Here is an 11,788-nt window from a genome sequence, read left to right on the forward strand (position 1 = left end):
TGAGAGAACTCTATGGCAGATTGCTGGAGTTTAGAAGAAGTTTGGGAAAATAGTGGAGATATTTTATAGAGTGGGAGTTTGAACCGTATATTTGTGTTATCTTTTATGTGTGTGTGCTTGTTTGTACATATTCGAGTGGGTGTTTGAGCAGTTGGAGTATCGCTCCTCTTTGAACTCGCAGTGATACTGACTCAGGATTGACTCACAGTATATAGAGAATAGAGTATCACAGCTTAGAATCAATAAAATGCATAGAAAATAGAAAAAAATGCTATTGACTTTTCTATTTATATAATATTATCTATAATATAAGACATTCTATTAAATATGAATAGCATGTGGGAAAGCTTGGAGAAAGGAAGGAAGACACTAAAGGGAACAAAAAAGCAACAGTGCTGGGCTATTCTCTTCAGCTGTGGCCAAGTTGATCAGTCATGCTGTTTTATACCCTGTATGTTATTCTTGATTTCTCAGATCTGGCCTCGGTACAAATGAATCCAATCTAATCAGTTAATTAGGTCAGTACTCATTTATGCATAATGTACAAAAGGGCGCAGTGTTGTGGCATTGTAGTGGCAATTAAAGGTTCAGACACTGTCAGTTATGGGATAAAACAGCATTTTATTTGGTACTGCAATCAATTATGAAGTCAACCAGGCTTCTGCCATCCTAAGTGGATTATTCAAAGCTAGATTTGACAGTGTTGTGGTTGTGTAATTCCGTTCACTAAGCAGGGCTCGAATCTGGCATTTTAAACATTGTGACAGCACTCAATCTGTAGCAGCCATTCTCAGAGTCCAGATTCATGGTGGGCGTTAGAACAGAGGTGTCAAATGAGAGCGCTTTCATCTCTGGCTGAGTCCTTCCCTGAAATTTCAGTCAATGTGTTTTGCCTTCCATAAGCTTGTACTTCAAATTGCTTACACTTGGTACACTTGGTTTACACAGACTGACTGTCTGTGTAAACCTTAAAGTTTGCTTAGACTTCCTAGACCATACATTGTGACTGTTTAAAGGGATAGTTTGCCCGAAATTGAAAATTAGATCATTACTTACTAACCACTCATGTCATATGCTGCTAGTTTTTCTGTAACAAAAACTATTTTCTATATTTGATTAACTTTTAATTTAAGCCCATTGACCTCCATGGTTTTTTACCCATTTATGGTTGTTACCCATATTCTTCGAAATATCTTCTTTTGTGTTCAGCAGAAGAAAGAAATTCATACAGGTTTGGAAGTTAAGGGTGAATACTAATTTTTTTGGGTGAACTATCCCTTTAAGGAGTAGAAAATAAACAATTTCAATATAAGAAAATTTTAAAATAAATAATAAAATAAAAAAAATAAATAAACAAATCTCACAAGGGAGCAGAATCTACGTAATAGCACCCCCTATACCATAAACATGGATTACCGGTGTTACGGTTTAACTGGTGGCCGTGTTAAGTTGTGACTTTACACCAGATGTGAACGGTCGGCCGCAGATTCATCAATTTAAAAAAACCTGCACAATGTTCATTGCAATTAAATATTCTTACTACATGATGTTGGTATTATTGTAAAGATAAAACACAAGTGATGTCATTACATGGAATGACGTTTACACAGAACAAAGTTTTTTTCACAAAATAGTCATCCTTGTTATGGGATTCGAACTCATCCATCAAAATACAATCAACGCAGCACTGGCATGTCCTGTCAAGTTGAGCTATTTTACCACCACAATTAAGGAGCAGATCCTGATCTTTAAGCTTTTCTGATGTTTCATGATGCCAATGTGCCCATGATAACTTGTGCCGCACATGCTCACTCTGATAGCCTCATCTGAATACATTGTATGACACTTAGTGACATGTTCTTGTCAAAACACTGCTCCCCCAAATATTGTGCAACCTGATACTCTTCACCACTCAGTATTTCAATGAACAAACAAATGACCTAAATAAATACAGTAAGCCCCTTTAGTAAGCTGAGTTAGTCACACTCATAACACATACTCATTTCTGCAATAGCAAACAATGCACGATTTCAAATCATGTTACTGAATCAAAGATATTACAGTAATAATGGCTACAGTTGCCATATTGAAAAATACATTACTTCACTTGCGTAAATTACATAAAATATATAATGTTTGTAACAGTATCTACCCAGTGCTAGTTTTTGCGCTAGAAAACAATATGCTGTCAATACAGTAAATGTTCCCACTGTACCATAATCTATACTCTAGTTGACCTTTTTAGATGAAGTGTAAGTTATAGCACTTTGGTAGTCTTTACCAGGGTAAGGATAGTATCACATGGTATTCTGTAATGTAAAGTGTGTGTATTTTAATGGTTAGCCTACCTGGTCTGGTCCTTCTGATGGATCTTGGATTAATCTAATGGTTACACTCTCATTGATGGGTTCCTGTGTTCACAGACTCCCTCTCTCTACTGTAACAAGATTTTTTTCTTATTTGCAAAACCAGTTCTATAGAATCTATATCTATAAAATCTATATAGAAATCTATAAATGTACTGATAAGATTAACCATTCAAATCAGGTGGATTAAATGATAGACACATGTATTAAATTAAATGAAAAGCTTGATAGTAAGCATTATGAAAGGTAGATGAAACACTTATGTGTAGTGAAAAGGATACTTTGTGATTTTGTGTTTTATACTAACATTGAAAATTGAGCATGCTGTGAAAAAAACTGTAATAACTCAGCTCAATGGAGGGCTTATTTATTTAGGTCATTTATTTGTTCGCACAATATTTGGGGGAGCAGCATTTTGATGAAAACATGTCACTATGTGTCATAGAATGTTTTCAGATGAGGCTATCAGCGTGGGGGCGTGAAGTTAACATGGACACATTGGCATTAAAGGATTAGTTCACTTTAAAATGAAAATTACCCCAAGATTTACTCACCCTCAAACCGTCCTAGATGTATTGGTGAAATATTAATAAATATCCTGATGCGTCCAAGCTTTAGAATGGCAGTGAACGGGACCAACAAGTGTGAAATTCAAGAAAGTGCATCCATCCACTATAAACGTACTCCACACGGCTCCGGGGGGTTAATAAAGGCATTCTGAAGTGAAGAGATGTGTTTGTTTAAGAAAAATATCCATATTTAACAAGTTATAAAGTAAAATATCCAGCTTCCGCCTTCAATATTCAACTTAAGAAGAAAGTGTAACGCCTCTCGTAGTTCAAAACAATTATGCTACATCCTAAAACCTTCCGTATTCAAAAACGATTGAATACGTAAGGCAGTCTGGTGAAAGCTAGATATTTAACTTCATAACTTGTGGAATATGGATATTTTTCTTACACAAATGCATCGCTTCACTTCAAAAGGCCTTTATTAACTCCCTGGAGCCGTGCGAGTATGTTTATGATGGATGGATGCACTTTCTTGAGCTTCATACTTGTTGATCCTGTTCACTGCCATTATAAATCTTGGATGCATCAGGATATTTATTAATATAACTCCGATTGTGTTTATCAGAAAGAAGAAAGTCATATACAACTAGGATGGCTTGAGGGTGAGTAAAGCTTAAAGGTTAATTTCATTTTAAAGTGAACTAATGCTTTAGGAAACATTAGGCTTAGACCAAAGTTGTGTTGATTGTATTTTGATGGATGAGTTCAAATTAGTGTTGCTTTCGTCAACGAAAATTATGGCTAAATATCGTCGTCAACGAACCTTTATCACGTGACGAAAACGAGACGAGACCAAATCCAAAATCAACATAATATATTGCATTGTTCACAAGATATTACACAGGGAATGATTTAACATATTTGGCTAAAAACGTGTCTCATCTTTCCGGGGTGCAGTGTGTATCCAATGATCCCGGACCCATCCTTGTTCATTTTCCAACGTGGAACAAAACGTTTTTTTTGTTTTTGTTTTTTGTCTTTTATCAGCAGTTTTTCAGCATGAAAATGTCTAAATGTAATGTCATTTATATTTTCTAAAAAATTAAAAAGTGTTCTATCAAATGATACCTACCTTTTGACTCTCCTTGCTACAGTTTTGGAGTTATGAGTCTTTACTTTAGTGTTTGTCGCTCAGAAAATAAGGGGGAAAAAACACTCTAAAAAAGCCTTGAGGTCTTAAAGGGTTAGGAGACACCTCAAGGCATTATAAGGTATTGGTAACAATAATATAATAAGATAACCTTGTTTAAAATAGGTTTGGCTAAAAGAAACTTTTGGTTTCGTCTATACTACTAGGTACTTATACTATATTGACTGAGTTAAATAGAACTGCATTACTAAAAAGAGACTAAAATACAATTTTCATTGACTAAAATTAGACTAAATGTCATCAGTTTTCGTCGACTAAAACTAAACGAAAATAGTCATGGATAATTCTGACTAAAATTAGACTAAAATGCGCAGACTTTTAGTCGACTGAAACTTGACTAGACTAAAAAGAGTATGAACGTGACTAAAACAAAAAAAAACTAAAATGATAGCTTGATACAAAGACTAGACTAAAACTAAAATTAAAACAGGCCGCCAAAAACAACACTAGTTCGAATCCCATAATAAGGATGACTTTAAGCTTTTTTTGTGTGTGTGTAAAACATACTTCTGCCGTTTCAGGTAATGACATCACCTATGTTTTATCTTTACAATGATACCAACATCATGCAGTAAGAAAGCTTAATTCTAATGAACACTTTGCACAGGTTTTTCAAATTGACAAATCTGTGGCCCATCGTTCACACCTTGCATAAAGTCACAACTTAACACGTTCCCCAGTTAAACTGTAACACTGGAAAAACTCGTCAATGGTGGGGAAGCATTGTGTCATTAATGACAGAAAAAAAATCTCATCAATGGCGGGGAAAGGGTTAATGTTACTTAAATATTTTTAATAAATTAAATATTTTCCATACAGGTATTACCACTGTGCTGACCATGACCACCATCAACACCCACCTGAGAGAAACACTTCCGAAGATCCCATATGTCAAAGCTATAGACATGTATCTGATGGGCTGCTTCGTCTTTGTCTTCTTGGCTCTGCTGGAATATGCTTTTGTCAACTACATTTTCTTTGGACGGGGGCCTCAGATGCAAAAGAAATTGGCTGAGAAAGCCGAGAAAGCCAATAACGAACGCAACAAGTATGACGGCAACAAGGTAAAAGTCATTTTTATTTGTTTCAATGCCAGTGTGAAGAATGACTGTTTTGTTTGCTAAAGAATTCAATGTTAGATTTTCTTTTTTTAATAAAAGGTTGTGTTATGGTAGTCCTGGGGGAAACAATACAAAGGCATGAGCGAAACTGGAAAAAACTAGAATGTGAAGTTTCTAAGTAACAGTAATAAAGTTTATGAAAAAGTTCCATTAAAAAGCAATGCATTTCTTACCATACAGAATTAAGTAACAATGCAACATCATTAGCTGATAACACTGCAATATTAAAAGAAAATAACATTTGTAAAATCCCTTAAAATGCTTTGGACAAAAAGGGGTAATGCAACACTGGTTGCCAACTGGTAAAATTAAATGAACCAAAACTTGTTGGCACTCTATGAATTCAAATAATACTTACACTCTAAAAAATGCTGGGTTAAAAACAACCCAAGTTGGGTTGAAAATGGACAAACCCAGCGGTTGGGTTAAATGTTTGCCCAACCTGCTGGGTAGTTTTATTTAAACCAACTATTGTTTAAAAATTGCTTTATGGCTAGCTTAAAATGAACCCAAAATAGTTGGGAAATTAAAAACCAGATGCAATTAGAGGCAGCAATAATAGACAAAGGTGAAAGGTTTAGAAAGGTTTATTAATATGCTTTAATATTTTATTAATATAAATGTAATAGTTTAATAGTTTATTCATATAAATTTGTTAATAAGCAATTTAATAAATGTTTATTGTTTAATAATTATTCATTGAACATTAATAAATGTTAATTTCCAACATACTTTGGGTTAATTTTAATTAATCAATACAGTAATTTTTAAACAATAGTTGGTTTAAATAAAACTACCCAGCAGGTTGGGCAAACATTTAACCCTACCGCTGGGTTAAAACAACCCAATTGCTGGGTTTGTCCATTTTCAACCCAACTTGGGCTGTTTTTAACCCAGCATTTTTTAGAGTGTAACATGGAAAAAATTAAGCAACACTTTTGCTAAGCTATAAGCCGTTTCCATGTTACACTTCCTCTAATTGTACAGCGTTCTTTCCTACTTTGACACCTGGAAAATGCTGCACTTATTTCATTTTATTTATTTCAATTATTTACTCACTCCCAGTCCTGATGAATGTCAGTATTCCTCCTGCAAATGTTTAACCCTGGAATATTGTGTCAGAAATATGGCCACTGACATTTGCGTGTGAATAGTTGTGCAACAACAACAATGTCCTGAAATATGTGTCATTTTTCCTTGAATCAAAAGACAAATTCCAGACTCAAGTTGAGATTTTTGAGGTTAAAGCATTTGTGCTGAAGCTCAGATGGAGGACAAACTCTTGTTTGTGCTTTTCTGACCAGTCTGTTCAAGAGGGAGGCAACTGCAAGCCATCATCTGTTAAACAGTCCAATCAGGTACAAGGCCACCATCACTCACGAGGGGTGAGTGTGTGTATTGCTGGCTGTTTTTGTCAACGTTTGTAAGCTTCGTCCTGAAATCATCCTAGCAACATTTCCCTCTCATTTAGTGCAAAACAGTGTTTCTCAACTGGCGGGTTGTCGTCTGTTTCACATAGGCTTATATTAACTTTTAAAGGGGAGGAGAAAATGCTTCCCATATGTTTTATTATTAATGCTCAAGGCTGAGTGTTCAATCAGACTCTGTTATATTAATCACTTGGCAGAAGATAGCCAGATTAGATAGATCTGTCTTCTTACTGTAGAGCATGAAACCATAAATATTTTTTGCTATTGTCATTTTTGCATTATTTTATTTTATATTTTATTAATCAGTTCATGTAATACTAATAAATTACAATGTTTGATTTTAGAGACATTTAATTTTGTACAAAATGTCAGGAATTTGTTGAGTCGCTACTTGATGTCCAATGTAAAATCTGGGTCTTGATTCAAAACCAGTTGAGAACCACTGAAAACATGAGTTCTTTTTTTTTTGTGCCATCTTGCTTTTTTTCTTTCTCCATATGTAATTTCTGATCCAGTTAAAATGTCAGCCAGATTACCATGAAATCCACTTGTCATGTCCTTCATTCAGTTGTACATTCTGGTTCAGTACACTCAAGTTCTATTGCTGGTCTCTCATTTGCCCCATCACAAACACTGATCAAGATTATGAAGTGAGCTTGAGCTGTAATATTTTTTGTAAGAATGTATTTCTGAATTATTTATTACTGCAGAGACTCAGAGGTAGCAGTAAATAAACAATATATCATGGAGGGACCTCCTCTTGAGAAATAACCTGAGCTTGTTGTTCAACAAAATAGCAATTACTTCTGTCATTTAGCGATGGGAGTTTATTTTGTTTTGTTTTTTTTGCTTGTTTCATACTGTTATTTTAATTGATTTTTCTCAAAGTGTTTGAGTGAAATAACTCCTTACACGTCATGTTATATATTCTAGGTTTTTTGTTTGTTTGTTTGTTTGTTGTTGTTTTATTTTCAGTTATTGAAATCAGCTTGGGTGTCTATTGTAGTAAATGTGTGTTTATTTCCTTTTGCTGTTCCACTTTAATTGTGTTCTGTGTATGCATCATATATAATAAACAAACTTCTTTTTATTGATAAAAATAGGAATGCTTTTTTAGGACTCCTACGTGTCGCCTATAGGTTACATTAAAATATCACTCCTTATAGATGAGAACTTCAGCTTCCTAATATGATTCTTGTAAGCTTAGCAACTCCCAACTTGTTCTTATTTACAGTACTGATTCAGCTCATTAACAAAACAGCTATTTATATCCTAAATATGATTTGACATTACAATTGTACAACCTAATTATACAGGATATTACTTTGTGGCTTGTTTAGAGCATCTCATTGTCATTATTGCAATGATAAATTAGCATGTTGATGTTTTGTAGTACCATAGATTATGAAACGAGTGCTGTTCATTTCTGTATGGTGTTCTGGAGAGCAGCACTTCAGCAGTAATTAATGTCTGTGTCATGTGTCTATGGCTGTGCTTTACATATATACCATTATTATTTTCTTGTGAGCATTCCAATGTCGTGGATAAAATGTAACTGAATAATCTTAAATCTTATTTTCAAATGACATGACTAAATGACTGATAAAACATGGCCACATAAATCTAGCTGTCTTTCATTTTTGTGCAAAGAACTGTTTTGAAGAATATGGCACACTTGACTCTTTGCATTGAAAGCTCTTTCATTCTTTATGTATGTCATGTGAACACCTCCATTGTATCTTGTCTAACTGCCTAACTAACCACTCTTCAAAATCCCCACTTTTCAAAAACGCCTTCCTTTTCCCTTTTTTTTTGTCTTTGATAATGTTTTGGGGGATTTATTATGTAATTGCCTTTTTAATTTCACTGTTTATAGTTTTTTTTCTTAACCCTGTAAAGTCTGAAATATGAAATAATAGTCAGAAAAATCTGTAACACTTTACAGTATGGTTTTATTAGTTAACATTAGTTAACTACTTTAGTTAACATGAATTAAGAATGAACAATACTTCTACAGCATTTATTAATCTCGGTAGCTCTTTATTTTACAGTCCTGTTTTGCATGAACATACTATGTACTTATTGTGATTATGACAATAACTATGCACTAACCCTGAACCGACCCCAAAACCTTAACTTAACCCATGTACCTTACACTCAGTACTTTTGTGGATAAGTACACTGTAAGTGCATTGAAAGTGCACATACTGTAAAATAAAGTGCAAACTTAAGCTCAGTTAATGTTCGTTTCAACATTTACTAATAATTTTTTTAAAATTAAAAGTCATTTGTTAACATTAGGGGCTTTCGCACTGAATAGTTCTAGGAACTCAGTTATAGGAAGTAGCCATTAGGATAGTTCCCTGGGAACTAATTTCTCCCCCGGGCCATGTTCCTGGCTGCATTCGCAGCGGCAGTAAGAACTCTGAAGCAGCTTTTTAAAAATCCCGGGTGCCGCTGTTTGACATGCATTTGACCAATCAACATACACTTACATCACTGATAGTTCCTATAGTGCTGGTTTAGACCCTACTCTGAATAAGGAGCTAATTTAGTTCCCCTCAAAAGGAGTTCCTAGAACTAAAATCATTCATAGTTCCTGCGGTGTGAACACGCCAAAATCCGGGTAATTCCGCCAATAGTTCTAGGAACTACAAAAAGGTTCCACCAGTGCGAAGCCCCAATTAGTTAAAGTGAAAATGATGTCATTAATGACTCACTCTCATGTCGTTCCAAACCCGTATGACCTCCGTTCATCTTCAGAACACAGTTTAAGATATTTTAGATTTAGTCCGAAAGCTTTCTGTCCCTCCATTGAAAATGTATGTACGGTATACTGTCCATGTCCAGAAAGGTAATAAAAACATCATCAAAGTAGTCCATGTGACATCAGTGGGTTAGTTAGAATTTTTTGAAGCATCGAAAATACATTTTGGTCCAAAAATAACAGAAACTACAACTTTATTCACCATTGTCTTCTCTTCTGGGTCTGTTGTCAATCCACATTCACGACTCCGCAGTGACGCTACTGACGTAAGACGCTGCTGACGTGTTATCTGGTGCTCATAATAAATATGGCTGAGCAAAAAAATGCAAGTCTTCCTCTTTGTCGAAATCCTTAGACATGTTTGCGAAGGTTGTTTTGTTTACAGCGTGTGTCTCCCTCAGACTGTAAACGAAATTCGGGCGCACCAGATAACACGTCAGCAGCATCACTGCGGAGTCATAAACCACACTCTGGAGCAGAAGGGGGCGATAATGCACCAATAAGCTAGATACCAACCGGCGTAAAACAGGAAAGAAGAAGCGGAGTCGTGAATGCGGATTGACAACAGACCCGGAAGAGAAGACAATGCTGAATAAAGTCGTAGTTTTTGTTATTTTTGGACCAAAATGTATTTTTGATGCTTCAAAAAATTATAACTAACCCACTGATGTCACATGGACTACTTTGATGATGTTTTTATTACCTTTCCGGACATGGACAGTACATACATTTTTAATGGAGGGACAGAAAGCTCTCGGACTAAATCTAAAATATCTTAAAATGTTCTGAAGATGAACGGAGGTCTTACGGATTTGGAACGACATGAGGGTGAGTTAATATTAACAAATAAATACTGTAGCAGATCTGTTGCTCCTTGTGAGTTTAATACATTACCTTAAAGGGATAGTTCACCCAAAAATGAAAATTTGATGTTTATCTGCTTAAGCCCAGCGCATCCACCAGGTGACTTTGTTTCTTCATTAGAACACAAATGATGATTTTTAACTCCAGCCGTTGCCGTCTGGCAGTCAAATAATGCGAGTGAATGGGAACTCTACTCTGCTTATGAGCGCGAGACATTACTGCCGTTGTCAGAGCGCAATCAGACCTCACTAAGCGAATGCTGAAAGCAGTTGGACATGGTGTATTAGAGGTAAAAAATGATATAAATACAGTTACGGTTTCTTGCACAAACCGATCGTTTTGTGTCTTAGGACATCAATGTGTCGTCACGAGCCGCAGGGTTTCATTTGGATTTGTCTATGCAAGTTTTTTCAACTCTTATTGGTAGAGTTCCCATTCACTCGCATTATTTGAATGACAGACGGCAACGGTTGCAGTTAAAAATCATAATTTGTGTTCTACTGAAGAAACAAAGTCACCTACATCTTGGATGCGCTGGGGAATAAACATCAAATTTTCATTTTTGGGTGAACTATCCCTTTAAGGTAATGTATTAGCAAACTCACAAGGAGCAACACATTTGCTACAGTATTTATTTGTTAATGTTAGTTAAGAAAAATACAGTCGTTCATTGTTTGTTTATGTTAATTCACAGTGCATTAACTAACTAATTGGGGGTGTGTGGGTGTAATAGTAGGCTTTTTAGAGATAAAGAAAACTATGGTAACCAGGATTGTCTCTGCTTGCAGGTGGATTCCCAGGGAAATATCCTTTTGACCACCCTGGAGATCCACAATGAGGTGGCTGGGAACGAGATCACTACCAGCGTGAGCGAAGCCCGGAACTCCACTTCAATGGTATTTGATAACTCAGGGATCCAGTATCGTAAACAGAGCACAACGCGGCCAGAGGGCCGCATGGACAGGAATGTGCAGTCGAAGAAACCGCGGCTACGCAGACGCTCTTCCCAACTCAAAATCAAAATCCCTGACCTCACAGACGTGAACGCCATCGATCGATGGTCACGGATAATATTTCCCGCAGCTTTCTCTCTTTTCAATTTGATCTACTGGCTGTATTATGTGAATTAGGCTTCAGACGTCAATGGGGTTTTTTTTGCCCCTTCACAATTTTTTCATGTTGCCAAGTGGAAAATTAGACTTTTTTTCTTTTTTCTTTTTCTTTTTTGCTCTGACGTACTTAAGGGACGTACTTACGCGCCATATAAATCAAGGTTTTTCTACATTTGAACCCTTGTGATGTTGCGAAGGGTTCCGATGGAATACCACCTGCACTAAAACGGGCCGTCTCATCATATGCCCAAGCTCACATACAGTACATATGTACTCAAAAAAAAAACATTCCCATTCACATACACACAAAACCAGTTTTCTAAAGACTATCTCTGTACATACGTTGCAATTTTTGAAGCCACAGGACTTCCGCATGATGCACTCAGAGCTGTCTTTAATTTGTACA

General features: G+C 35.8%; 1 protein-coding gene across 4 annotated transcripts in view; it reads left to right on the plus strand.

The window, feature by feature from the left end:
• Positions 1–11,400, plus strand: part of gabrb3 (gamma-aminobutyric acid type A receptor subunit beta3) — an 83,209-nt gene extending 71,809 nt beyond the window's left edge. For 2 of the 4 annotated variants that reach the window (XM_067374828.1, XM_067374830.1), the window contains 2 exons: positions 4,908–5,152; positions 11,059–11,400. In XM_067374828.1, coding sequence (XP_067230929.1) covers positions 4,908–5,152; positions 11,059–11,400 — 587 coding nt within the window. Of the gene's footprint in view, positions 1–4,907; positions 5,159–6,513; positions 6,595–11,058 lie in introns of all 4 variants that reach the window. The other 2 variants (XM_067374827.1, XM_067374829.1) reach the window with 2 other exon arrangements.
• The last annotated feature ends 388 nt before the right edge of the window (positions 11,401–11,788 follow it).

Source organism: Chanodichthys erythropterus, chromosome 21 (assembly GCF_024489055.1).
Source record: "Chanodichthys erythropterus isolate Z2021 chromosome 21, ASM2448905v1, whole genome shotgun sequence".
In the NCBI taxonomy this organism is placed as follows: domain Eukaryota; kingdom Metazoa; phylum Chordata; class Actinopteri; order Cypriniformes; family Xenocyprididae; genus Chanodichthys; species Chanodichthys erythropterus.